Source organism: Manihot esculenta, chromosome 8, assembly GCF_001659605.2.
Source record: "Manihot esculenta cultivar AM560-2 chromosome 8, M.esculenta_v8, whole genome shotgun sequence".
NCBI lineage: Eukaryota > Viridiplantae > Streptophyta > Magnoliopsida > Malpighiales > Euphorbiaceae > Manihot > Manihot esculenta.
This window is the reverse complement of record NC_035168.2, coordinates 4,359,389-4,385,714: the sequence shown is the minus strand read 5'-3', so window position 1 is coordinate 4,385,714 and position 26,326 is coordinate 4,359,389. Positions and strand designations below refer to the sequence as shown.

Sequence of the window (26,326 nt, the reverse complement as noted above, 5' to 3'; positions counted from 1 at the left end):
TCAATGTTTAACTATGGATGGAAGCGCCGAACCCTAATTAAAAACTCTCCAAGGAGAGCGCCACAAGCTTCGTCTCTTCTCTTTCTTCAACGCTTCGTTTCCTAGAAAAATAAAAGTGGACTTTTGAAGTGGATTTATTCCCTTGTCGTCTTGTCTTGTACAAGTAGATCAACCCTATCATTGTGTTTCGTCTTTTTTTCTTGATTTCTATGACAGTCAATGACAATATTACTGGCGGAGATGGCTGGCTTGATTGTGGATGGTGACGAGGAGGAGAGTTTGGTGTTTGAAGAGGGTCTTTTGAATACTGAACCTGGAGATTTGTCGCTGTCTAGTGGGACGTTTTCTCACGAATAAATCAATAAATTTTGATGCCATGCAATATTCCCTTGCTCATCTATGGCAGCCTCATCATGGTGTTACGGTGTTCGAGGAAATTGCTAGAGTTTATGTTTTTCGATTCTACCATGAGGTTGACTTGGAGGACGCTTTAGAGATGAGCCCATGCACCTTTGGGAATCACTTGCTATTGTTTGACAGATTTGGTAATCATGGTAGCCCGTTGGATGTTCCCTTGCATCATGTTCAATTATGGGTACAGATTCACGAGTTACCATCTGGTTTCTGTTCAGATGCAGTGTTAAAGCGCCTTGGCGATTCCTTAGGAGAGTTCATAAAGGCGTATGTGAATAACTTTGCAAGTGGTTGGAATTCCTACATGAGAATTTGTATCAAGAAGTATGTTCGTACTGCTATTATTACTGGCACACGGATTCGACAGGAGAAAGGGGCTTGGTCCTCTATTACGTTTCAATATGAGAATCTTCTGAATTTCTGCTATGTTTGTGGTTTTCTGGGGAACACGGAAAGATTTTATCCTAAGCAGTTGAATCACAAGAACAAGCCTGTAGTCCGCAGGTATGGTCCTGAACTACGTGCTACCAAACGAAGAGGTCAGAATAATATTGGAGCGCGGTGGCTGCAAGCAGGTGGTGCGGTGATGGAAGAGGGGTCGGCGTCTCGTAACAGGAATCCTGGCATTTCAAATTTGAATTTGAATAATCCCTTTTCTAGTGCCATGAATCACGATATGAATCAGCACATTAATGAGAATGATCCTACGGCAACTGATATTATGGATACTCAAGCTAAGGGGGACGATGGGCTTACAGTGATTGACCCAAAGTGGAAACGGGTTTGCCAAGAGGATGGATTTGTTGGGCCTAATTCTGAGTCTTCTACACAGACTGATTCCATGATCTCAAAGAACGATATAGCGGCGGGTTTTGTTCATCAGACCCGCCGAGATCAATGAGTTGTATAAGTTGGAACTGTCGTGGGCTTGGCAACCCATGAGCAGTTCAGGCCCTCCAGGAGCTAGTTAGGGTTAAGAGGCCGATATTTATCTTTTTAATTGAAACACTATGTCTTTCCAATAAAATTGAAGAAATAAAGAGTTTATTATTTTATGATGGTTTCTTTTCTATGGATTGTGTGGGTCATTAAGGTGGTCTTGCTTTACTATGGAAAGCTGCTAAAAGAGTAGATTTAATTGGGTTCTCTCCTTGTTATGTTGATGTAAAAGTGGAGGTCGATTCTATTGGTACCTGGAGATTAACCGGTTTTATGGTGAAACAAATCGTGCTCATCGTTCTCATTCTTGGTAGCTCTTAAGAACTTTAGCTTCTCATAGTGACCTACCATGGGTTTGCATGGGAGATTTTAATGACATTCTTGCAAGCTCGGAGAAAAGAGGCGGTCAATCGAGCCCAACCTGCTCATCTTTTACGTGGTTTTCAGAATGTTGTGGCTGAGGCGGGCTTGTTTGATTTTAAAATGGATGGTTATGGTTTCACTTGGGAACATGGTAGGGAGAGTGGTAATTTGATAGAGGAAAAGCTTGCATTCTTGTCTCCGAATTATGGCGGGTGCGCTTTCCATTTGCGCGTGCTGCTGTTCTTGAATTCACCTCTTCTGATCATCTTCCAATTTTTTTGGAGGTCGGATGCATGGTTCCTAGAAAGCAAGCTCACAGATTCTGGTTTGAAAACTCTTGGATTCGGGAACAAGGGTGTAGAGATTTGATTACGGATTATTGGCTGAGCTCTATGGGTGTTGATTTAGTTTCAAGACTTTCTGATTGTGGGGATATCTTGTCCGTTTGGGGCAAAGAGCTTCAACAATTGCATAAAGCTGAGATGGTTCAGTGTCTTGCTACCATGGGTAATTTTCGGGATTCTCGAGATGCAGGTGATATGCTTTCTTTCCTTGCTGCCAAAAATCAATTCCATGAGCTTCTATCACTTCGTGAACTTTACTGGAAACAAAGAGCTAAGGAATTTTGGCTTGTTAATGTTGATCGCAATACCCATTTTTTCCATCGTGCAGCTTCTATCAGTAATAAAAAGAATAGAATTGGTTCCTTGCAAAATGATCATGGGTCTGGTGCACTTGGGATTCGGGTTTACAAGAGATAATGGTAAATTATTTTTAACAGTTATTTACTGCTGGAGATTGTGATGCTAATGATGTTGTTTCGAAAATTCCTCACCTTATTGCTGATGCTATGAATGCGAGCTTAATGGCGGAATATACGAAAGAAGAGGTTAAGCAGGCTATTTTTTCTATGAAGCTAGACAAGTCACCTGGGATGGATGGATTTAATCAGGGTTTCTATCAAGCTTGTTGGGATCTTATTGCTGAGTCGGTTTCATCCTACTGTATTAATATGTTGCATTATGGTAACTTTTCAACTTCTCTGAATAATACAGGTATTGTTCTTATCCCTAAAAAAATAACGTCTGAAGCTATGACTGATCTCCGTCCCATTGCTCTTTGTAATGTGGTGTTCAAAATTATGACGAAGATGATTGTTAATCGACTTCGCGAATGGTTGCCATCTATTATTACTGATAATCAGAGTGCATTTGTGTCAGGGCGTCATATCCAAGATAACTGTATTTTAGCTTTTGAACTGTATTAATATGCTGCATTCTGGTAACTTTCCAACTTCTCTGAATAATACAGGTATTGTTCTTATCCCTAAAAAAACAACGTCTGAAGCTATGACTGATCTCCGTCCCATTGCTCTTTGTAATGTGGTTGTAATACTCGGCTAGACGCCGGCATCAGAATTCTGACTTTCCGGCGGAATCTCCGTTGGAATCTGGAATTCGAGGATGTCGGAGGTTTCTAGAAGGGTAAGAGAAAGGTTTTCAGAATGTTGTTAAGTGTTTTTAATGGTTTTGAATGCAAAGGATTAGAGTTTAACCAAGGAGGCTTTGGCCAAGTTCAACCGCCGAAAGTGCCTTAGGTTTGGCTTCCGAAACTCCAAGTTCGGCTACCGAACGTTGCATGGTTTTGCATGCAGGTTAGGCCGCCGAAGGAGAGGCGGTCAGCCAGCTATAAAGGACCCTCAGTCGGTGAAATGGATAGGTTTGCTTCCCTTTCACTACCAGAGGTGAGTTCTTGTTCTCCTTGGATGGTTTTCATAGTTTTCCTTCAAATCTTTCAAGGTTTTCATGAGTTTGTTGTGGGTTTTGAAGCTTTTGAGCAAAAGAGCAAAGGGTGGAAGCTTTGAGCCTTGTAGAGCTTGGATCTCCATATCTGTACGTTTGGGGTCACACTAACTCTTGTTCTTCAAGAGGTACGTGTAGATCCTTAGTGTTTATGAAGTTTTAAGTGAGTTTATGGAAGTTATGGGTAGAGATGCATGTTTAGGGTTTTTGGTGATTTATTGGTGAAAACATGTATATGTGTTGTTTTATGTTGTTTGTTGGGGTTTTAAGGTAATTTTGGACCTTTGTGCATGTACTAGAGTATATATATGTTGAGGAGTTGCGCTTTGCATGTTTTGGGAGTTTGGAGATTTGAGAGCCTTGGTTGTGCACGAAGCTGAGTTCTGGAGGAACTCAGGTTCGACAGCCGAAGGAAGGTTCGGCCGCCGAACATGTGAGGAGGTGGCTTCGGCTGCCTAAGCTTGCTTAAGCTTGCCCCCGAAAGTTTTGACTTTCGGCTCTGGAGGGGACATTCGGCGGCCGAAGGTGCCGCCGAAAGTACCCGAGGTTCGTCTCTGGAGAGGGGGTTCGGCCGCCGAAGGTGCCCTGTTCTGGGATGTTTTAGGGGGTTTTTGGGGAGTTGGTTAAGAGTTGTTTATGAGTTGTTTAGAGTGTGTTTGGTACCTCATTCGAGTCCACCTGTGTAGGATCGGACCCGAGGGACCGAGGAGGCCATCAGTGATAGCTGATGCAGAGTCAGTCCAGCGTCTGTCAGAGGTGAGTAGAACTAAACTTAATCTTTTATGATGAGAACTTACATGCTTTTAGCATATTTCATGCATCATGGATCTCATGATATGTACTAGGGTGATTGTATTAGAATCACGAATATGATGCATTGCATTGCTTACTGTTGATGGGGATTGGACCAAGGCGACTTCAATAGCCCATGGATCTGTTATGTCTAGATAAGACCTGTGTGAGCTCCATAGGAGGGGCCGGGCGCTAGGACATGCAGTGACCTGAGTTCCTTAAGGGCCAGGCACCGACAGAGGGAGTTTTGAGATCATGTCCCATCCGAGATGTGAAATGTTTGTGCTGTGGCTCGTTTCATACAAGCATGTAATGAATGAACTGTTTTCATGATTTCTACTCACTGGGCTTGTTAGCTCATCCCTTTCCCGTAACTCCAGTTTTGCAGGATCAGAGTTAGCTATGGGAAGTCAGAGGCAGCAAGAGTAAAGAGTAAAGTTATGGCTCAGGTTGTGATTATGTAAGTAATAGAATAGTGGTAATTTACAGAAACATTGTAAAGTAATGAATGTATAGATAAGTAATGTCATGTAATGGATAGAGTCGTGCTTTGCCCTAGTGTATGTTTTATCCCTTTGTACATGAATCCTGTTTTACGCTTCTTGATGAGAAATGTGTTGAGTCAGGCTAATGTATGGGATGTTTTGTGAGACTCCAGTGACAGGAGTTTGGGAAGAAAGGGTTCCAATCCCTTGACCCAGAATCAGGCTGTGTGGGAAGAAAGGGTGCCAATCCCTTGACCCAGACACAGACCAGGAGGGAAGAAAGGGTTTCAATCCCTTGACCCCGAAGCTGAGAGAAGAAAGGGTTTCAATCTCTTGACTCACAGCGAACAGTTGTCACTGGTGTAGGCCCTGAGGGCTGTGTCAGATTTGTATATCTGAGTGGTCATAGTTGAGCCTGATAGTTTTACAGGATTGTTGTGTATGTTTGATCATGTATGGAATTTATCAGGTCCATAGAGTTCAGGCTAGGCTTGCTACGGGTCCCGGCGGCCTTAAGCCGATCTGGATCCTAGCGCCGTGGCGGTTCGGACCGTTACAGAGGGGTACCGGTTTCCGGGCTGTTACAGTAGTGTTCAAAATTATGACGAAGATGATTGCTAATCGACTTCGCGAATGGTTGCCATCTATTATTACTGATAATCAGAGTGCATTTGTGTCAGGGCGTCATATCCAAGATAACTGTATTTTAGCTTTTGAAGCTATGCATGCTTTTCATAGGAGATCTAGGGGCTTAAATTTTTCAGAAGCTTTAAAAATTGACATAAGTAAGGCTTATGACAGAATGGAATGGAGCTTTGTACAGGCCGTTTTGATTAAAATGGGATTCCATATGAACTGGATTGCTCTTATTATGTTGTGTATCTCGACGGCACAGTATTGGATATTACAAAATGGCATGGAGTATGGCCCTATTGTTCCTACGAGGGGTCTTCGGTAGGGTGACCCTCTCTCCCCTTACCTATTCATTTTATGTGTAGATGGCCTCTCTTATCTTATTCAGCAGGCAGTTAGTGATGGTGTGCTTCATGGGAGCAAGGTCTCGTTTAGGGGCCCTGTATTGACTCATTTATTCTTTGCTAATGACAGCTTGATATTTTTCAAGCCCTCTGTTGAGTAAGCTACCTCTCGTAAGGGGATCTTGGCTTCTTATGGAAAAGCATCAGATCAGATGATAAGTTTTCCAATGTCTTCCATTACTTTTAATAAGAACACTAATCAAATTCGCTCCGAAGTCTGCTCTTTATTGGATGTTGTGGAAAAAGACTCTCTTGGCACTTGTTTAGACTTGCCTTCCCATATTGGTCGGAACCGCAAAGAAGTATTTAATTTTATTAAAGACCGGGTTTGAAAGAGACTGAACTCTTGGAAGAGAAAACCATTGAGTCAGGCAGGTAAGAAAGTCATGATTAAAATAATATTGCAGGCACTTCCCAATTATATTATGAGTCTTTTTTTGCTGCCAAAGACTTTATGTTATGAAATTGATAATAAATGCTTTCTGATGGGGCAAAGGAGAAAACTATCGTGAGGGTATAAGATGGATGGCTTGGGATCGGTTAGCGAATCTGTAACAGCCCGAAAACCGAACTGCTACCGGCACTAGGATCCAGATCGACTTAAGGTCGCCGGGACCCGTAGTAAGCCTGCTATCCTGTCTGTGTACCTGTGAAATCCCATACATGAGCATACATTTTCTGTGAAACCAGTAAAACTTGTCTTTCCTCCAGGGCTTACCCTGTGCATGCACTATATCTGGTCTATCAACTCATAGTATTAAGCCTGGTTTTCTCATAGACATCATCAATAAAGGAAACATATATACAGAAACTGACCATGTATATCCAACAAGGGATTACAACTCTCTAAGTCAAGCACAAGTCTATACACTGTACACTATCTCTTTATACAATTTCATGTCCATACTAGCTATTACATCACTTTTCTTCTTCCAAACCCTGCTGGACTCCCTCTGGACTCTGAACCTGCAAATCTGGGGGATAGGGGAGAGGAATGAGTTATACAAGCCCAATGAGCAGAACTATAAAACATGAGTTGAAAATATGATCTCATGGAATGCACTACATCACATCATCTCAGGGATCAGACATGACCACCAACAATCCCACTCAAGGATGCCTGACCTAGCCAGGTCTTACAACCTCCGTCTGCCTGGCCCGGCCAGGTCTTACACTCTGCCTGCCTGGCCCAGCCAGGTCTTACTATCTCTGCTGCCTGATCTAATCAGGTCTTACCTACAGATGGCTGCCTGGCCCGGCCAGGTCTTATAACAGAGTTTGGGCTATTGGAGTCGCCTTGGTCTATCCACAGCCTCATACGCATCGTATTATGCAATGCATCATATTTATGAAACTAATGCAATCATCCTACTAGACTCATTATGATGCATGATATATGCTCAAAGCAGTTTAAGTCTGAAAAGAGAAGTTCCACTCACCTCTGGCTGACTCTGTACTAACTCTGCAGGGTCTGAAACCGTGCTCACTGCTGACTTCCCTGATTCCTCTGGTCCGTTCCTACACAAATGAGGGACCAAACTAACTCAAGACCATCTCTAAGAAACTCCCCAAAAACCCTCTAAACGATCCCCAAACAATCACATAAAACATGCAAAAGAAAGCTGGACAGGGCACTTTCGGCGGCAGGTTCGGCGGCCGAAACCCCTCTCCAGAGACGAAACTCATGCATGTTCGGCGGCACCTTCGGCAGCCGAAAGTCTCATCCAGAGACGAAACTCAACCTTCGGCGGCACTTTCGGCGGCCGAACCTTGCCTCCAGAGACGAAAGTCCCAAGCTTCGGGGGCAAGCTTTGGCAGCCGAAACTGCCTCCACAAAGGGTTCGGCGGCCGAACCTTCCTTCGGCGGCCGAACCTGGTTTTGCCCGATGGGCAGAACCCTACTCTGTTTCATGCAAACTTTGCCCAAAAACCTACAACATGCATATCAACTACTCCCAACTAGCACATACACATATATATGCACAAAGGGGTCTCAAACTATCCTAAAACCCCAAACAAACATAGCACATAACACTTAAACATGCTTGAACATCAAAGACCACCAAAAAACCTCACCTAAACCTAATCATGCATACTACCCCTCACCCTTTCATAAAACCTTGAAAAATCACCAAAGAAGTTCAGGATCCACCCTTACCTCCTTAAGAACTTGAGGATGAGTGATCCTAACGTGGAGATCTGAAGAAAACCTCTTCCAAAACTCCAAACTTCCAAACTTGCTATTTTGCTCAAAACCTTCAAAACACACCACAACTCTTAAAACCCTTGAAAGATTTGGTGAAAAACATGGAAAACATGAAAGTCAACTTGGGAGAGGCTAGAACTCACCTCTGGCTGCAAGTGGAGGAGAAATATCCTCCTTCCACCGACCTTTGGCCCTTAAATAGGTGGCTGGCCAGACCACCTTCGGCAGCCGAACATGAATCCGAAACCATGCAATGTTCGGCGGCCGAAAGTGACCTTCGGCGGCCGAACCTTTGCATTTTCCCTTATTGCTTTTCTTTCAAAACTCATTTCCTTTCACACGTAAAAACATTCAAAACCTCTTTAAAACACACCTGAAAACATATGTCTTACCCTTCTCGAGGGTTCCGACACCCGAGATTCCACCAGACGACAGGAATTCCGAGGCCAGACTCGAGCCGGGTATTACATTCTCCCCCCCTTAAGAACATTCGTCCCCGAATGTTCCTCAAACAATGAAACACATAAACACATAGATAAGGGGCAAACCTAACCTTAGAACAGATATGGATATTGTTGGAGCATGGATTCTCGTGTCTCCCAGGTGCACTCTTCGAGGTTATGGTGGTTCCACAGGACTTTCACCATTGGTATCTCCTTGTTTCTCAGCTTTCGAATCTGGGTGTTAAGGATCCGCACTGGCTGCTCGACATAGGTGAGATCGCTTAAGACTTCCACCTCAGGCTCACTAAGAACCTTCTCTGGATCTGACACAAACTTTCTCAACATCGAAACATGGAATACCGGGTGAATCCTTTCCATCGATGCAGGTAAATCCAGCTACGACACAGGCCCGATCTTCTGCAAGATCTCAAAGGGACCTATGTACCGTGGAGCCAATTTACCCTTCTTTCCAAAGCGAACCACTCATTTCATCGGAGACACCTTTAGCAACACCATATCCCCCTCCTGGAATTCTATCTGCTTCCTACGGATGTCTGCATAGCTTTTCTGTCTGCTTACAGCTGTTCTGATCCTCTCTCTGATGATAGGCACTAACTTGCTGGTAATCTCAACTAACTCTGGCCCTGCAAGAGCCTTCTCTCCTACTTTTTCCCAGCAAACAGGTGTTCTGCACTTCCTCCCATACAAAGCTTCATAAGGGGCCATCCCTATGCTAGCATGATGGCTGTTGTTGTAGGCAAACTCCACCAGAGGTAGATGCTGCCTCCAAGAACCGCCAAAGTCTAACACACACATTCTCAGCATATCTTCTATGGTTTGGATGGTCCTCTCTGACTGACCGTCTGTCTGTGGATGGAAAGCAGTGCTGAAATCCAATCTTGTACCCATAGCAGCTTGCAGACTCCGCCAAAATCTGGAGGTGAATTGAGGTCCTCTATCTGATACAATCGACACTGGAACTCCATGCAGCTTGACTATCTCATTCACATACACCTGCGCTAGCTTGTCCACAGAATAGTTACTCCTGACTGGAATGAAGTGGGCAGATTTAGTGAGTCTATCCACAATCGCCCATATGGAGTCTAGCCTGTTGGACGTCGCCGGCAACCCTACTACAAAATCCATAACTATGTTCTCCCATTTCCACTCTGGAATCGGCAGTGGGTTAAGCATTCCAGCCGGCTTCTGGTGTTCTAGCTTCACCCTTTGACATGTCTCGCAGGCTAACACAAACTGTGCCACTTCCCTCTTCATTGCTGGCCACCAATACACCCTTCTCAGATCTTGATACATCTTGGTGGCTCCAGGGTGAACGCTATACCTTGCATTATGAGCTTCCCTCATAATGTCTTTCTTTAAACTGCTATCATCTGGTACACATAATCTCTTACCATGACGAAGAATCCCCTCACTGTCAAATCTGAACGCTGCACTGTTGCCAGACTGAACAGTCCTGGCAAGTTTCACTAACTCAGGATCTTCGTGCTGTTTCAGAGCCACTTGCTCTAGAAACACTAGTGTAACTCTCATCTGTGCAATCAAAGCACCTGTACCAGATAACTGCAACTGAAGCCCTTCATCCATGAGTCTGTAAAAGTCCTTCACCACCTGCCTTCTCTCTATTGCAATGTGGGATAAACTGCCAAGTGACTTCCGGCTTAAGGCATCAGCTACCACATTAGCCTTACCCGGATGATATTGGATCTTACAATCGTAATCACTGAGCAATTCTACCCACCGTCTCTGCCTCAAGTTTAACTCTCTCTGACTCAAGATGTGCTGCAGGCTCTTATGATCCGTATAGATCTCACACTTTACCCCATAGAGGTCACTTTCGGCCGCCGAACATTGCATGGTTTCGGATTCACGTTCGGCTGCCGAAGGTGGTCTAGCCAGCCACCTATTTAAGGGCCAAAGGTCGGTGGAAGGAGGATATTTCTCCTCCACTTGTAGCCAGAGGTGAGTTCCAGCCTCTCCCAAGTTGACTTTCATGTTTTCCATGTTTTTCACCAAATCTTTCAAGGGTTTTAAGAGTTGTGGTGTGTTTTGAAGGTTTTGAGCAAAATAGCAAGTTTGGAAGTTTGGAGTTTTGGAAGAGGTTTTCTTCAGATCTCCACGTTAGGATCACTCATCCTCAAGTTCTTAAGGAGGTAAGGGTGGATCCTGAACTTCTTTGGTGATTTTTCAAGGTTTTATGAAAGGGTGAGCTCATTCCTCTCCCCTATCCCCCAAATTTGCAGGTTCAGAGTCCAGAGGGAGTCCAGCAGGGTTTGGAAGAAGAAAAGTGATGTAATAGCTAGTATGGACATGAAATTGTATAAAGAGATAGTGTACAGTGTATAGACTTGTGCTTGACTTAGAGAGTTGTAATCCCTTGTTGGATATACATGGTCAGTTTCTGTATATATGTTTCCTTTATTGATGATGTCTATGAGAAAACCAGGCTTAACATTATGAGTTGATAGACCAGATATAGTGCATGCACAGGGTAAGCCCTGGAGGAAAGACAAGTTTTACTGGTTTCACAGAAAATGTATGCTCATGTATGGGATTTCACAGGTACACAGACAGGATAGCAGGCTTACTACGGGTCCCGGCGACCTTAAGTCGATCTGGATCCTAGTGCCGGTAGCAGTTCGGTTTTCGGGCTGTTACAGATTGATATCAGAGCCTTAGGTTCTCATGGTCGGACCTATCGAGCTAGAGTTGGGCTCATAGAGGTTTAGTGGGTCAAGCACAATAGGAAAACATGTCCACTAGGATAGGATGTTAGTCCTGTCTATCTGATGATGTGCAATGTCATGCTGCATGTGTTGTTTTCCTCTATGTGTTGCTTATGTGCTCTGTTATGTGTTGTTTCCAGAGAGAGGTAAGATGCGAGGAACTCGTCGATCCGCGAGATTGACTGGAGTCCCACCTGAGAGTGAGGGTACAGCTGCTCGTCCTCCTGCATTGCCAAGGGCAAGGACTCATAGGTCAAGCAGGGAGGGAATGTCAAGAGACCCTCGAAGGTCTTCTGACGAAAGCAAAAGAGGAATAGGCAGAGGGGGAAGATCAGAAGAAGAGAGAGTTGCTGTGGAGGAAGCTCAGAGTAGAGATGTAAGTATGGGTATAGGAAGGTCAGAAGAAGGTATGGGGGAGTCCCAGGGAGGCGCACAGGCCTCGGGGTTTGGCTATCCACCTTTTCCACAGGGCCCAGGGTATCCGATGGGAGGCACGTCGGATTACTCCAACTTTGCCCCATATCCACCCTACATGCCCTATATGCCCTATCCTTCCTTTTATCCACCATATCATATATATCCACCCCCACCTTTTCATCCACGTTCAGCATCGCCTGAAGCCAGAAAACCAGTACCTCCACCACCACCACCTGAACCAGTAGCCCCTGTTGTTGAAGCACAACCCAGTTCTTCAGGGGGAAGTAAGGTGAAGATGACTGAGTACTTAAAGTTGGATGCTCCTAAATTCAATACGGGAGATGATCCCTTTGAGTATCTCAGTGCAGTGAGAATGATAACAAGTGAGTTGGGAGCAGATGAGAGTAGGGCCATTGAGATGGCAGGATTCACTTTAAAATGCAAGAAAACCAGAGAATGGTTCAAGAACTATATGGACCCCAGAATAGACAGTATGACATGGGAAGAGTTCGCCAACGAATTTGTTGGGTGGGCTTTCCCTGACAGTTCTAGGGAGCTAAAGGTTGTGGAGTTTGAGCAGTTGAGACAGACGGAAGAGATGAGCGTTGATGAGTATACAGATAAGTTCCTGGAATTGTTACCATACGTGGGTCAGGCGTATGATACGGATCAGAAGAAGGCAAAGAGATATGCCACAAGGCTTCATCCCAGGTATTTCTCTTTGATTCTTCATGCGGAGAAGGAGAGTTTCCACTCCATTGTGGATGCTGCTAGAAAGATGGAGGCCAGTGCCATCAGTCAGGGAGTAGTCAAGCAAGCAAAGGCACAGGCTTCTGGTACGGCAAGTGCGAGCAAAAAGAGATGGGATAAATTCAGAGGAAAGAGAGGCAAGTTCTGGAGCAGGATTAAGACGGGTCTGGGCATGAGTAGCGGCTTCAGCTCTGGCACAGATCTTCCAGTTTGTAATCGGTGTGGGAAACCGCACAGAGGAGCTTGTATGTTGGGATCTACAGCCTGCTATAGATGTGGGCAGGAGGGACATTATGCACGGGAATGTCCTCAGGCGACTTTGGTTGCACCATCCCAGCAGATGACCTCAGGTAGTGTTGTACAGTCAGCAGCTTCAGTCCGTCCACCAAGCAGTGGCAGAGGTAGAGGAAGAGGGGCAGCCTCTTCATCAGGGATGGGTTCCCGAGGTGCAGGTCTGTCAGCTCCAGCACGGATTTTCACCATGACGCAACAGGAGGCAGACACTTCGAACACAGTGGTGTCAGGTAATCTCATCATTGGGTGTTCAGAGGTGTATGCTTTGATGGACCCCGGTGCTTCTCACTCTTTCATTTCTTCTAGAGCCGCAGAGAGATTGGGGTTGATTGTATCCGAGTTAGCGTGTCCTCTCTGGGTCAGTGGACCTAGATGTGACCCATCATTGGCAGAGTCAGTCTGTCAGTTCAGTCCAGTGTTTATAGAGGATAGATGCCTTCCAGCTGACCTTGTGGTTCTAGAGTTGACAGATTTTGATGTCATTCTAGGGATGGATTGGTTATCTACCTATAGTGCTACCTTGCACTACAGGGACAAGGTAGTGAGTCTCAGAGACCAGGATGGGTCAGAGTGTGTCTTCAGAGGAGACAGGAGAGGGACACCTAGGGGTTTGATATCAGCCCTCCAAGCTCATAGGATGTTGAGGAAGGGTTGTCAGGGGTTCCTAGCTTATGTGAGAGAGCTAGACAGTCAGGTTAGGGAACCATCCTCAGTACCAGTTGTTAGAGACTTCCCAGATGTGTTTCCTGAAGAGCTTCCAGGACTACCACCTGATAGGGAAATAGAGTTCGAGATAGAGTTGATGCCCAGTGCCAGACCGATCTCTATTCCTTCCTACAGGATGGCACCAGCAGAGTTGAGAGAGTTGAAAGAGCAGTTACAGGATTTGGTAGCTAAGGGTTTCATCTGTCCGAGTACCTCACCCTGGGGTGCTCCAGTATTATTTGTCAGAAAGAAGGATGGACCTCTTAGACTTTGTGTCGACTACAGACAGTTGAACAAAGTTACTATAAAAAACAAGTATCCTTTACCCAGGATCGATGATCTATTCGACCAACTGTCAGGAGCAGGTTGTTTTTCGAAGATAGATCTGAGATCCGGATACCACCAGTTAAAGATCAGGGAAGGAGATGTTTCCAAGACTGCTTTCCGAACCAGATATGGGCATTATGAGTTCCTAGTGATGCCGTTCGGATTGACTAATGCCCCTGCAGCATTTATGGATCTCATGAACAGGGTTTTCCGGGAGTACTTGGATCGTTTTGTGATCGTCTTTATAGATGATATCTTGGTGTACTCCAGGAATGCGGAGGAGCATGCCCAGCATCTGAGACTAGTTTTGCAAACCTTGCGAGAGCATGGCTTGTATGCCAAGTTCTCCAAGTGTGAGTTCTGGCTAAGGAGCATTGCCTTTTTGGGACATGTCGTATCAGAGGAAGGAATAGCAGTAGATCCCAAGAAGGTAGAGGCAGTAGCCAATTGGCCTATACCCACGACAGTGACAGAGATCAAGAGTTTTCTGGGTTTGGCAGGCTACTATCGGAGGTTCGTTCAGGACTTTTTGAAGATAGCTGCTCCTATGACCAGACTGACCAGGAAGAATCAGAAGTTCGTATGGTCAAAGGATTGTGATGAGAGTTTTGAAGAGTTAAAGAGACGGTTAACTTCAGCACCGGTGTTAGCTCTGCCGACCAGTGATGATGAGTTCACAGTGTTCTGTGATGCATCCCGAGTGGGATTAGGTTGTGTGTTACCCTTCTCAAGGGTTTCGACACCCGAGATTCCACCAGACGACAGGAATTCCGAGGCCGGACTCGAGCCGGGTATTACAGAAGCATAAAGGGGCTGGGGGCTTGGGATTCAAGAGGATTCATGATTTTAATTTGGCACTTCTAGGCAAGCAGTGTTGGCGTTTGCTTACTCGACCTTCATCTATTGTGGCCCGCGTCATGAAAGCATGATATTTTCCTAGTTCGTCGCTTTGGACAACATCACTTGGTTATAATTCTAGCTATGTATGGCGTTCTATTTGGGAGTCTTGGTCACTGGTACAACAAGGCATTGTTTGGCAAGTGGGTTCGAGTAGTGATATTTCTGTATGGCACTCTCCATGGTTACCTGATCCTCACGATTCTTTTATTTCTACACCTCTTCCTAAGCCTTGTGTTATTAATTGTGTTTCTGATTTAATTGTTGAGAACCATTGGAATTTGCCTCTTATTGCCTCTGTGTTTAATGAACGAGATGTTCAACAGATTCTATCAATTCCACTTGGGAGATCGTGGGTGTCAGACTGCATTAGTTGTAAGCATGAACGAGATGGAGAATTTTCTGTGAAAAGTGCTTATAAGCTATAGTGTTCTTATCCTTCTCCTCCTGCATCTATCTCGGGCCTTTGGAGCAAGTTTTGGAAATGCAAGATGCCCCCTAAAGTTCTTAATTTTGTTTGGAGGGCACTTTCAAATGTGGTGCCTTGTTATGATATGCTTCAACGACGTCAGATGCAAGTCTATAATGTATGTCCGGTTTGTTAGCGTGGAAGTGAGACTATAAGGCATAGTTTGATTCAATGTTCTTTTACTCGAGAAGTTTGGATGCAAACTGACATAGTATGGTAGTATCCAAGTATTAATTCATTGATGGATTAGTTCTTAACTGTATTTGTTCCAGCCTCTGTTGATAAATGCAAATTAATACTCATGGTTTGTTAGGTATTATGGACTAATAGGAATGTTATTGTGTGGGAACATAAAGGACAGTCTCCCTCTCAAGTTTCCCATATGGCCTCACGATTCCTACAAAATTGGACTGTTGCTGCTGCTTCTTCCTTAGTTACTGCTGCTGCACCAAGTTCAGACCACCTGCATTCATGGCAACGGCCACTGAAAGGATGGATGAAGGTCAAAGTGGATGCATCTACCGGTCCGAGTCTGGGTTTTGTGGGTTTAGATGCTGTTGTACGTGACTTATATAGGGAGTTTGTGGCGGCTAAAACCTGGCGTTATCCAGGTTTCTTCTCAACAAAAAACGCAGAAGCTATAGGCATTGTTGAAGTTTTAAGTTAGATAAAGAGTGAAGGTTGGCAACGGGTTCTGATTGAATCGAATGCCTTTCAATTATTCAAGCAATTAATTCATCAGGTTTTACCATTATATTATCTTTTGGTTTGATTGTTAGTGATTGTAAATCTCTTTTAAGTGAGATCGTTGATGCTAAATGTTGTTTTAGCTATAGGTCTGCGAATGTGGTTGTCATTTATTAACAATGGATGTCCATTCCGAATCAGGCTTAGGAGTTTGATACGTTAATCCACCTCCTTTTATTGTGACTTCTTTAATACAATAATAAAACCACAAATATTTAAAAAAAAAAAAAAACTATGGATGGAATAAATTTACACATATAATATTTTGTATTTTTCATTTAAAGCCAATAGAATGAATACACATTTTTAAATATATATTTATATCATTATACTAATTAAAATTAATTTATTAAACATCTGAAAAAAATTATAATTTATTCAAAATTTGATTTATAACAATAATAATAATTAAACATCATATTATCATATATAATTTAATTTGAAAACAGGTAAATTAATAACTAATTATATTTTAAACTGTATTTTAAATTTTTATAAATTTAAAAAGTTAAATGAGTATAATGTTGTGTGTTTTTTTTATTTTAATCTCCCTGTCGAAATTCTCCAATGATACAAATTGTTATGTTTTTAGCATTCCTTCCGAGATAAGTATGATTATAACTTAACGAAATTTAAGTCAAAGATATAATTAATGATAAATTAAAAGAAATATAATATAAATAATTTTATTAAAAATTAATAATACTCTATTAAATTTAGGGAAAATTACTTTTTAGTCCCTGAGGTTTAACGTAATTAACACTTCTGTCCCTCTATTTTGGTAACCCAACACTTAAGTCCCTCACTTTCTCTTCCGTCCAAATTCGTAGTCCTTCCGTCCATTTAAACCGTTTGGTCAAAGAGTCAAAAGTGAGATGTGATGATTTTTTCCAAAAATATCCTTCTTTCAATGTGAAATTCCAGAAGAAGAAGAAGAAAAAGAAAAAGTTGCTGGGTAGGAAGAAGAAGAAGAAGAAAGAAGAAGAAGAAGAAGAAAAAGTTGTTGGGTAGGAAGAAGAAGAAGAAGAAAGAAGAAGAAGAAGAAGAAAAAGTTGCTGGGTAGAAAGAAGAAGAAGAAGAAGAAGAAGAAGAAAAAGTTGCTGGGTAGAAAGAAGAAGAAGAAGAAAAAGAAGAAAAAGTTGCTGGGTAGGAGGAAGAAGAAGAAAAAGAAGAAAAAGAAGAAAAAGTTGCTGGGTAGGAGGAAGAAGAAGAAGAAGAAGAAGAAGAAGAAGAAGAAGAAGAAGAAGAAGAAGAAGAAGAAGAAGAAGAAGAAGAAGAAGAAGAAGAAGAATAAAGAAAAAAATCTCATTGAAACTTTCCAAGCTAATCCTTCTTTTATTCAATGCAAACATTTTCTCTTTCCTTATACCACCATCCTATCATCCCCCGTTGAGAAGGCAGCTAAAGATTTGATATGGATGCAAGGACTTGCTACCAGCTTTGCCATTTAAGCAATGAAAAAAAATCATTGATTAAGCAAAGTAAATTAATGTTTACAGTTAGCTGTCATATCATAATTGACGGCTAAATGGCTAAATAAATAAAACGGACATTGTTTAAATTCTTTTCGATGATGTTACGATTTTAATTATTAATTATAAAATTAATCATATTTATCAAGATGCATTAATATTAACTTTTTTATATTTGCTATTATTTTTAATTTATAATATTATATTTTCGTTTCAGAAATCAAACAATTATATATATAATTATTTTTTGATATTTTATTGTTACTATTAATAAAAAAATCTCATATCTTAGAAAATACTAATTATGTTCATAAAGTAAAATAAAATTCTCAATTTCTTTAAACCCTAATTATTGATAGTAACACGATATTATCAATAAATTAAAAGATATTCTAAAGAAAAAAGTTCCTAAGCTATTCCTTGTGGTAAGATTATTGTACTGGTTATTTTTTCATACTATAATCCCATTTATTTAAAGAAAACAAGATGATCATTTGGTAAATATATAGACTGACTGATTAAAACTTCTGTGTTAATCCAATAAATGATTAATTTAACAAAATTTAAGCTAAAGATATAATTAATAATAAATTGAAAGAAATATAGTAAAATAATTTTATTAAAAATTAATAATAGTCTAGTAAAAGATATAATTTTATTAAAAATTAATGAATTAATAAGGTTATAATTTTTTTTATCTCTTTTAATTTAAATGCAGTCGGTTTGTTCGTTACTATTTTTTAATATCAATTTTATTAAAAAAATTCTATATATTTAATTAATTTGAATTACACTCAAGTTTCTGTCGTGTATTATAATATATTTTTAAATTAACTTAAATTATACCATATGATCAGTGGCTAATATATAATCATTTATAATAATTGTATTGAATCATTTCTTCTTTCAGAGGCTTTATTATACTCTCTTATCATTTACCATGCATCCACTTGGATGAAAGCGTTGGATGCCTCTTTTCCTTATTCAGGCATGAATCTTTTATCAAATGTTGGTATTCTTCTTGCTCTAGGCCCCAGCCTAATTCCTTTTGGATTAAGTTCTATCCATTATGGATTAAATGGAACGTTGATGGTTCCTTTTTGGAAAGTCGGGTTCAGTAGCTATTGGAGGTGTGTTGCGTAACTCACATAGTATGTTTATGTGTATTTTCTTTTATCCTGTTGGTATTGTAGACTCAAATGTAGCTGAACTTTTAACAATAAAAGGAGTTTAGAGTATTCTAGCTCTTCGTCCCATGGTGTGAATTGGACGGATGATGCCTTGTCAAGCAGGAACTCCATCATAGAGAAAAAATTTTGTGGCCTGGTTGTAACTTGGTTTATTTTTGCTTGTTTTCTTTCCTTGTTTGGAGCATATATAATTTTACTTGGATCTTGTTTTGTACCTATTATCTATATATGAGATTGTTCCATATTTTTTCACTTAACATGACAATGCTAGGTTGGGTTTTCCTTGATTTTCTTTCTCCTGTATAAATATAACTCATTGTTAAGTTAAGTTTTTTCCGGTTTTTTTCAACGGTCTCTAAAGATCCTTATTGCTATTATTTTTTGAAGAGGCAGTTTATTTTCCTAAAATAGATAGAAAAAAAAATGGTGGTGAACTGGAAATTATTATGAACAAGTTAGACAGAGGCCATAAATGACCTGGCAGGCAAAGCTTCATGTGACTTTATCTTAAGGGGAAGTTATAGCCTCTAAGATTTCCAACACTAACAGTGGGCTCCCTAGCCCAGGCTCGCCTTTAGAAAAACCCAGTACTGGTTTTTTTTTCATACTATAATCCCAATTTCTAAAGAAAACAAGACGATCATTTGATATATATATATATATATATATACATAAGGACTGACTGATTAAAAAACTTCTGTGTTAATCCAAGAAAATAACAGAAAAACAGAAAAGGAAAGAAAAGAAAAGAGGAGGCATATGTACATGGAGATGTTCCGGTGTCTCTGCTCGATCTCTAGGTAGTAGCAAGCAAAGGCACTGTGCGGTCAAGTATAGTGCTTATCATCAACATCCTTCTCCCTCTCTTCTTGCCAACCTCATAATCTTTTCCACCACTCTGCTGCTGCTGCTTCGATCCCCAACACCTTCTGGATGCATTTGATGAAGGATTCCGACGTCGTTTCCGATCTCTCATCCTCGAGTGATTGATGTGATGCTCACACAAGGCATAGCCTTCACGTCTCTGATTGCTGCATCTCCATCCCACCCCATTTGCCCTACTGCACCTCCAGCTACTGGTACTGGTCACCTCCTTGATCTCCTCGTTTTTGTTCTCACACTCTTGTGCTGTGAATCTTTCCAAGCTAATCCTTCTTTTCTTCAATGGAAACATTTTCTCTTCCTCATACCACCATCCTATTACCACCCCCCCCCCCAAATTAATTAATTTTTACCGGATAATTAATGAATAATCACTATTATAATTATACAGTAATAATTAATTTGTATTAATATGGAAGTTTATCTCATACCATGGCGAGATAAGGATGAAGAAACCGAGCTTGCAGCTGATGTTTCTGCACTAATGGAGTTGCTACATTTGCCATCATTTACACTACACAATAGCACAAGAAAATTCATAAAGGACAAGATTAAACTGTAAATATGGTGTTGATGTTAAAGAATAACGAAAGAAATTAACCCCTCAATAATTTCTTTGGAGCTTTTCTCCTTGTTAGTACTCCGTCCTCCTCCGACGCCGGTGCTTGGTTTCTAATTTACAGCATCGAAAACCACCTACTGTGTCAGCTACTAATCTTGAAGAAGAACAAAAAAGCTTCAAAGGCAAGCAGGACAAAGAATAGAAAACTAATTTTCTTTTCCAGTTATATGCACCTGATTAGCGCAAATGGAAACGTTGATTCTTCTTTTCTGGTGCATGTTTCGTGATCTGTGGGTTCTCGGCCACTGAGGCGGCCGTGGTGGTTGAGAAGTTGATGAGACTAGATCCGGCGGTGGTAGCGGTAGTGAGGGTGACGAAAGATAAGGAGGAGGAGGATTCCAGTATTTCCTGATCCTCATTGATGGAGAAATTTGGAAGATATTTCGAGATATTTGGAGATTTAGCTAAAACCCTAAATCAGCAACCTCGCCTGTGTCTGTTGAAAATGAAGGTGGTGGCTTGTTTTTGGTGCTTTGTGGTGGCGGTACAGTGCCACGAGGCCCTCAGAGAGCGTCTGTGTACGGATTTTTAAAATCATCGTACAGAAGCCACGCATCAATAAGGCGCGTGCAGTCACCGTCCAATGGTTCTGGAAATTGTGGTATATTCCGATTGGATAACGTTTTAGGTGTTAGCGGTGAAGGGGACAGATAGGCAAAACGGAAAATTTTTACACGCCCTAAATATATAGAATAAACGGCGAATAAATAAAATTATGGTAAGTCTCTGAATGTGCATATATTAAATACGTGTGAGAAATTTTCCAACAAACAATCGTCATGGAGACGTTAGGGAAAAATAAAATAATACAAAATACTTTGTAAAAGATTTAGAAAATGTAAAAAAATATTTTGCCCAAACTTTGCGAAGAGTCTCAATTGAGGCCCAAATGTGATTCCATTTACTCAAGCCCATTTAAGTACATTCAAAAGAGCCTTTGATCAACTGTTTTACCAGCTCTAGGCCCTTTTAGGATGAAACTGCATCAAATTATTATTATTTGGGGTATTAAAAAAATTTTAAATATTTACATTTATTTAATATTTTAAATTTTATATAATAAAATTTATTATTATTATTAAAAATAATAGCCAAAACAATCTAAACTTTATTATTTTTGCAAATTACATTCTAATTTTTTTCTCGAAACTTTTAGATCGAATGAAATATTTTTTATTACTCTAAGCATTAAAATTATAGTGTTGTTGTATTTTTTTTATCTTTTTATTTTCAATTCTTTTATAAATTTTTTTTTATTACTCACAAAAAAAAAATAAGATAATAATAAAAGAAATCACATTTAAATTAGCTAATTTTTTATTTTCTTCTTTTCTATTCGTTTCTTTCTAATATATCTCTCTTATTTAAGATATTTTTAAAATATTAAAAGATTTTAATTTTAATTTAAATATGAATTTTTACTTATAAATATTCAATAAATTCTATAATGTTAATGTTTCAAAAAAAATTATAAAAAAAATAAATGTTATATTATTGACTATTAAAGTATCTATTACTAATGAAATTATAATAATTTTAATGTTAAAAATTAAAATTTCATTTTATTTAAAAATTAAATTGAATGATGGAATGAAAAACATATGTTTTTTAATTATAAAAATAATAAAAAAAATATTGTTCTTATAAAAAATATTAAAAATAAAAAGAATAAAAAACTAAATTTATAAGTTAATTTAGAAAAATGGTAAAAAATTCTTAAACTTATTTTTATAATTATATTCTAAACTTTTAATTTTTAATGATTCTACATTGCTGGAGTGATAAATAGCCGTTAAATTTAAGGATAATTAACAACCACAGTGTGTAATTAATTCAACATGTATAATTTGATGCGTAATTATTAAAAAAAAAGGTATAATTATAAAAATAAGTAATATTTAATTTTTTTTGGCTATTTCCTTTTATTATTATTATTATTGGTTAATAATAAATTTTTGTAAAATTAAATAATAAATATTCTTATTTTAAATAAAAAAATAAATTAAACTGAATTGAATTATTCTTATAAAATCTTTCCTTACAAACAATTGGTTATACCTTTAATTATAACTTTAAAAAGATTAGACCCAAAATGCTTTGGCCAGCAAACATGCTTTAATTACTTTGCTACATTGTTGGAGTGATTTATTCCATAAGATTATTACTATAAAATAATAATATCTTCTATTTCAAATCAGGACAAAATTTGTGTAAATTTTTAATTTTAAATTAAATTATTAAAATATAAAAATTTAAATAAAAACATTAAACTGCATAAATATTTATTTTTTAATATTAATTATTCTCCATCTATACATCAAAGAAAACTGATATTTAATAATAAAAAAAATCAATTATATATTATCTCTCCAATTGTGATTTTAAATTAGAATAAAATTTAAATATTTTTGGATTTAATAATTCCAATTATCAATAGATTGTGGGTTAGTTTGCAAATTGTTAACTTATATGCAATTACATGGAAACTACTAGAATACAGAGGTGGCTTGATTACGAGTGGGGCTTAAACCTTTAATTATAACTTTAAAAAGATTAGAATGTGCTTTGCCCAAGGAAACATGCTTTAATCACTTTTATCACAAATTCACATATGATTATCACTACAAAATAATAACATCTTTTCTTATTATTGTGATTTCGAATTAGAATAAATTTTATGTAAATATTTTAATTTAAATTAAATTATGAAAATTTAAAAATTTTAAATAAAATTATTAAAATATGTATTATTAAATAGCATAAATTTGATCCACATTTCTTTTATACAACTATTTAAATAATCAAAATAAGTTTAAATACAATTGCTTCAAAAAAAATGTTTAAAATACAATTACTTTAAACTTTACTCAACGAATTTATATAATTTTCAAGTTTTAAATGTTTAATTAAGTTTTAAAAATAATGGATAAAGAATTTAAAACTTTATCATTTTTAATAATTCTATGTCAATTTTTTTTAATAAATGTAAACTATAAAATTTAATTTAGAGATAATTGCCAACAAAAATTTCTAATTTTTTAAATTCTATTTATAATTTAAAAATAATTAATTTAATTTTGTGTTTTTAAAATTTTTAACAATGATATCTAACCATTAAAACTTTAATTAATCCGTTAACAGAATCGTTAGCTCATCATCACGTCTAAATAAATAATATTCGATTTAAACCGATACAATTGGCCCGAATAAAATTAATTTAAAATTTTGATTTTATTTTATATTTAATTTAATTTTAATTTTTTAAAAACATCAATTAATTTCTTTTAATTTTAATAAAAATAATTAATAAAATTAAATCAAATCGATTAATTATTAATATTATATTATATTAATAATATAGGAATATTAAACTCTAATAAATATTAAAATATTTTAATTAAATTTTAAAATATTAAAAATAAAGTATAAAAAATAAAATTATTAAAAAGCCTGACAAATCCAATTGAATCTATTAAACCGATTTGATTTTAATTTTTTAATTACTTAAATTTTAATCATCAATCTATTTAATTCAATTTGATTTTAATAAATTGAATTGAATTCCTTAAATCGATTTGATTCGTATTGATTTTAATTTTTTAAATACTTAAATTTTAATCATCAATTTATTTCGTTCAATTTGGTTATGACAAATCGAATTGAATCTAATTAAACCAATTTGATTCATATTAATTTTAATTTTTTAAATACTTAAATTTCAATCATCAATTTATTTAGTTCAAAAATTAATCAAATGATAACCCAAATAATAACCTAGCCATGCCCTTACCATATAATCTAAAATATAGAAAATAATTTTTAAATTTAAAAAATAAATTTATTATATAAAAATATTTTTATTATTAAATAAATAATATTATATTAAATAAAAATTTATTTACCCTTAAATAAAAGTATATAATTTAATTAATAAAAAAATTAAATTAAATTTATTTAGTTTTCATTTGTAATATTTTTAAAAATTTTACTAATAGATTTTTAGTAAAAATAAAAGAATAATTAGTAGATTTTTTAAAATAATAAAAATTAAATATTAAAATATTTAATGATTAAAATTAATTAATATATTTTTAAACTGTGAAAAATATTTATATATATATTTTAAATTTAAAAATATGAATTTTACTTATATAGACTTAAAAATTAGTTTTTTGGAAAAAATTTTTTTATGAGGTTGATGCGATATGACAATAAACAGTAAATGATTATGTTGTTTTATATAGTTGGAAAATTAAAATCTGATTATGTTGTTATATATAGTCGATGGATGTGGGATTGGATGTGGCACTTAATTTCCACCAAATAATTATAAAAAAATAATTATCAAAACTGAAAATTAGAGAGTAAAATATGAGATTTTATTTATTTAAATATATTTATTATCGATTAAATCTGTTAGTGCAATTTTAAAATTTTTATCAAGTTTTTTTTCCATTAACATCTATAACTATAAATAACACAAAAAAAATCAAATTATATAAATTTTTTTTATCAATTAAAAGTATCACAATTATTATATAGTTTTATAATATAAATTTATCATTTTAAGAAAATAAAAAAAAAACTAGTTAACATTATGTAATTATTACATAAAATTAATTCATAGAGTTAAAAAAAAATATAAGTCCTAAATATATGGAATAATAATACAAGGTTGAATAAGATTAAAAAGACATGAAAATTAAAAATTAATAAAATATAAAATAAACACATTAGTAAAAAATAAATGTAAATCAAAGTTATTCAATCTAAAATTTATAAGAGAAAAAAGATAATTGAGAAAATAATTTTAAAATTTTGATACAAATAAAATTAATTTAGAATTATATAGTAGATAATTATTAGATTAAGTTTATTTTAATTTAATTTAAAAACTTAATTTGTGCCTTAACAAAAATTTTAAATATTTTAATATAAATCCATATCATCAATATTAATTTTAAATTATAGATATTAAAATAAAAATTCGATAAATATAAATATTTTTTGTATTTATCCTAAAATTATAATGAGGTGTATAAAAAATTATGATATATTGACTTTAAATACAAGCTTTTTGTATGCCGAAAAAGGAGAAAGAAGATGAAGACCACAGGGAAAAAGAGGCTTGAAATTTGCTTTATATAGCTTACTAATGGAAGTTTCCTTCGAGTTTGAATTAGGTGAGCTTCCTCTTTAACGGATGCCCTTTTGGTTTGTTCTTTTCCAAAAAGCTCCACCTTTGCCATAAAATTCTAAAGCCTTCCCCTAATATTAATATCACCTTCTCCTCCTTATTATTAATTTTAAAAAAAATATAAAAGAGTTTCGTTCATTTTTACCCTGAAATCTATAATTTAATTTATATTAAAAATAGTATTTATAATATCATGCAGTTGATATATAACGATATTAACATAATAAATAAAATATAATTATTAATTAAAAAATATAAAAAAATATTATATAATTTCACATATTTTTATATCAGAATATATAATTTAATTTAAATTAAATTAATAATTTTATAATTTTCATATCAATATTTGTAGTGATATTTAAAACTTATAAATTATTTATTAACGTATTATTTTAAAATAAATTGAAACATATATTCTAATATAAAAAATTTATAAAACTGTAAATTGTTTGGGTATTACACAAAAAAATCTAAATAAGCACTTTAAATCAAATCTTTTCAATTTATTACAATTATAATTAAAAGAATTAAATTGAATTTAAAAAGTTAATAATAAATTATAATATACTATGTAAATTTTATATTATTAATAAAATATATAATTTTTTAATTTTAAATTTATATTAAAATTAAATATATTTTAAATTTATTATATATAATATTAAATACATTATATTAAATAAATATTTATTACAAATAAATTTTTATTATATAAAACATCGCATATAAATAAAATAATTTACTAAATGTTTATACTCAATATTCTATATTACATATATATTTTTATATTTGAAAAATTTTACTTTTTATTAATATTTTAAATAAAATAAAATATTGTAAAAAAATAAAATATAATGACAAAATATATCAATTAAATTATTGAAAAAGTGGTCTTAAAATAAATGATCGATTCTTTACCGATAATTTGAAATATTAAGAAAAATATTACCAATTGTTTATTAATTAAAATTCATAGTTATATTTTTCTTTTGTAAATTTTAAATTTGTTTTATCATATTTTAAGTTTTTATTAATATTTATGATATTATATAAAAATAAAAATAGAGATAATAATGAAATTAATAAAAAAATAATATTATTATAATAAAAATATATATTTAATAACTAT

General features: G+C 36.2%; 2 protein-coding genes across 3 annotated transcripts; one reads left to right on the top strand and one right to left on the bottom strand.

Annotated features, from left to right (window-relative positions):
• Window positions 1-1,725: 1,725 nt before the first annotated feature.
• Window positions 1,726-2,477, top strand: LOC122724384. Its single transcript, XM_043959121.1, has 2 exons — window positions 1,726-1,928; window positions 2,078-2,477. Exons 1-2 carry the CDS (start codon window positions 1,726-1,728, stop codon window positions 2,475-2,477), a joined length of 603 nt encoding a protein of 200 aa, XP_043815056.1.
• A 16,703-nt stretch (window positions 2,478-19,180) lies between these two features.
• Window positions 19,181-20,396, bottom strand: LOC122724327. 2 transcript variants are annotated; one of them, XM_043958790.1, is made up of 3 exons: window positions 20,171-20,396; window positions 19,807-20,047; window positions 19,181-19,690 (listed from the first exon to the last, which is right to left on the bottom strand). In XM_043958790.1, the coding sequence occupies exons 2-3, from the start codon at window positions 19,913-19,915 to the stop codon at window positions 19,290-19,292; spliced, it is 510 nt and encodes a 169-aa protein (XP_043814725.1). In that variant the 5' UTR covers window positions 19,916-20,047; window positions 20,171-20,396; the 3' UTR covers window positions 19,181-19,289. The 2 variants fall into 2 exon arrangements, with proteins under 2 accessions (XP_043814725.1, XP_043814726.1); XM_043958791.1 differs by having other exon boundaries at window positions 19,807-20,396.
• Window positions 20,397-26,326: the final 5,930 nt, after the last annotated feature.

What these genes read in the sequence shown, in the direction of transcription:
- LOC122724384 (XM_043959121.1), top strand. Translation starts at nt 1,726, where the DNA reads ATGACATTCTTGCAAGCTCGGAGAAAAGAGGCGGTCAATCGAGCCCAA. An exon ending in TTGTCTCCGAATTATGGCGG is followed by an intron (nt 1,929 to 2,077) that starts GTGCGCTTTCCA and finishes ACAAGGGTGTAG; the next exon opens with AGATTTGATTACGGATTATT.
- LOC122724327 (XM_043958791.1), bottom strand. Translation starts at nt 19,915, where the DNA reads ATGAATTTTCTTGTGCTATTGTGTAGTGTAAATGATGGCAAATGTAGC. An exon ending in TTCATCCTTATCTCGCCATG is followed by an intron (nt 19,691 to 19,806) that starts GTATGAGATAAA and finishes GGGTGGTAATAG; the next exon opens with GATGGTGGTATGAGGAAGAG.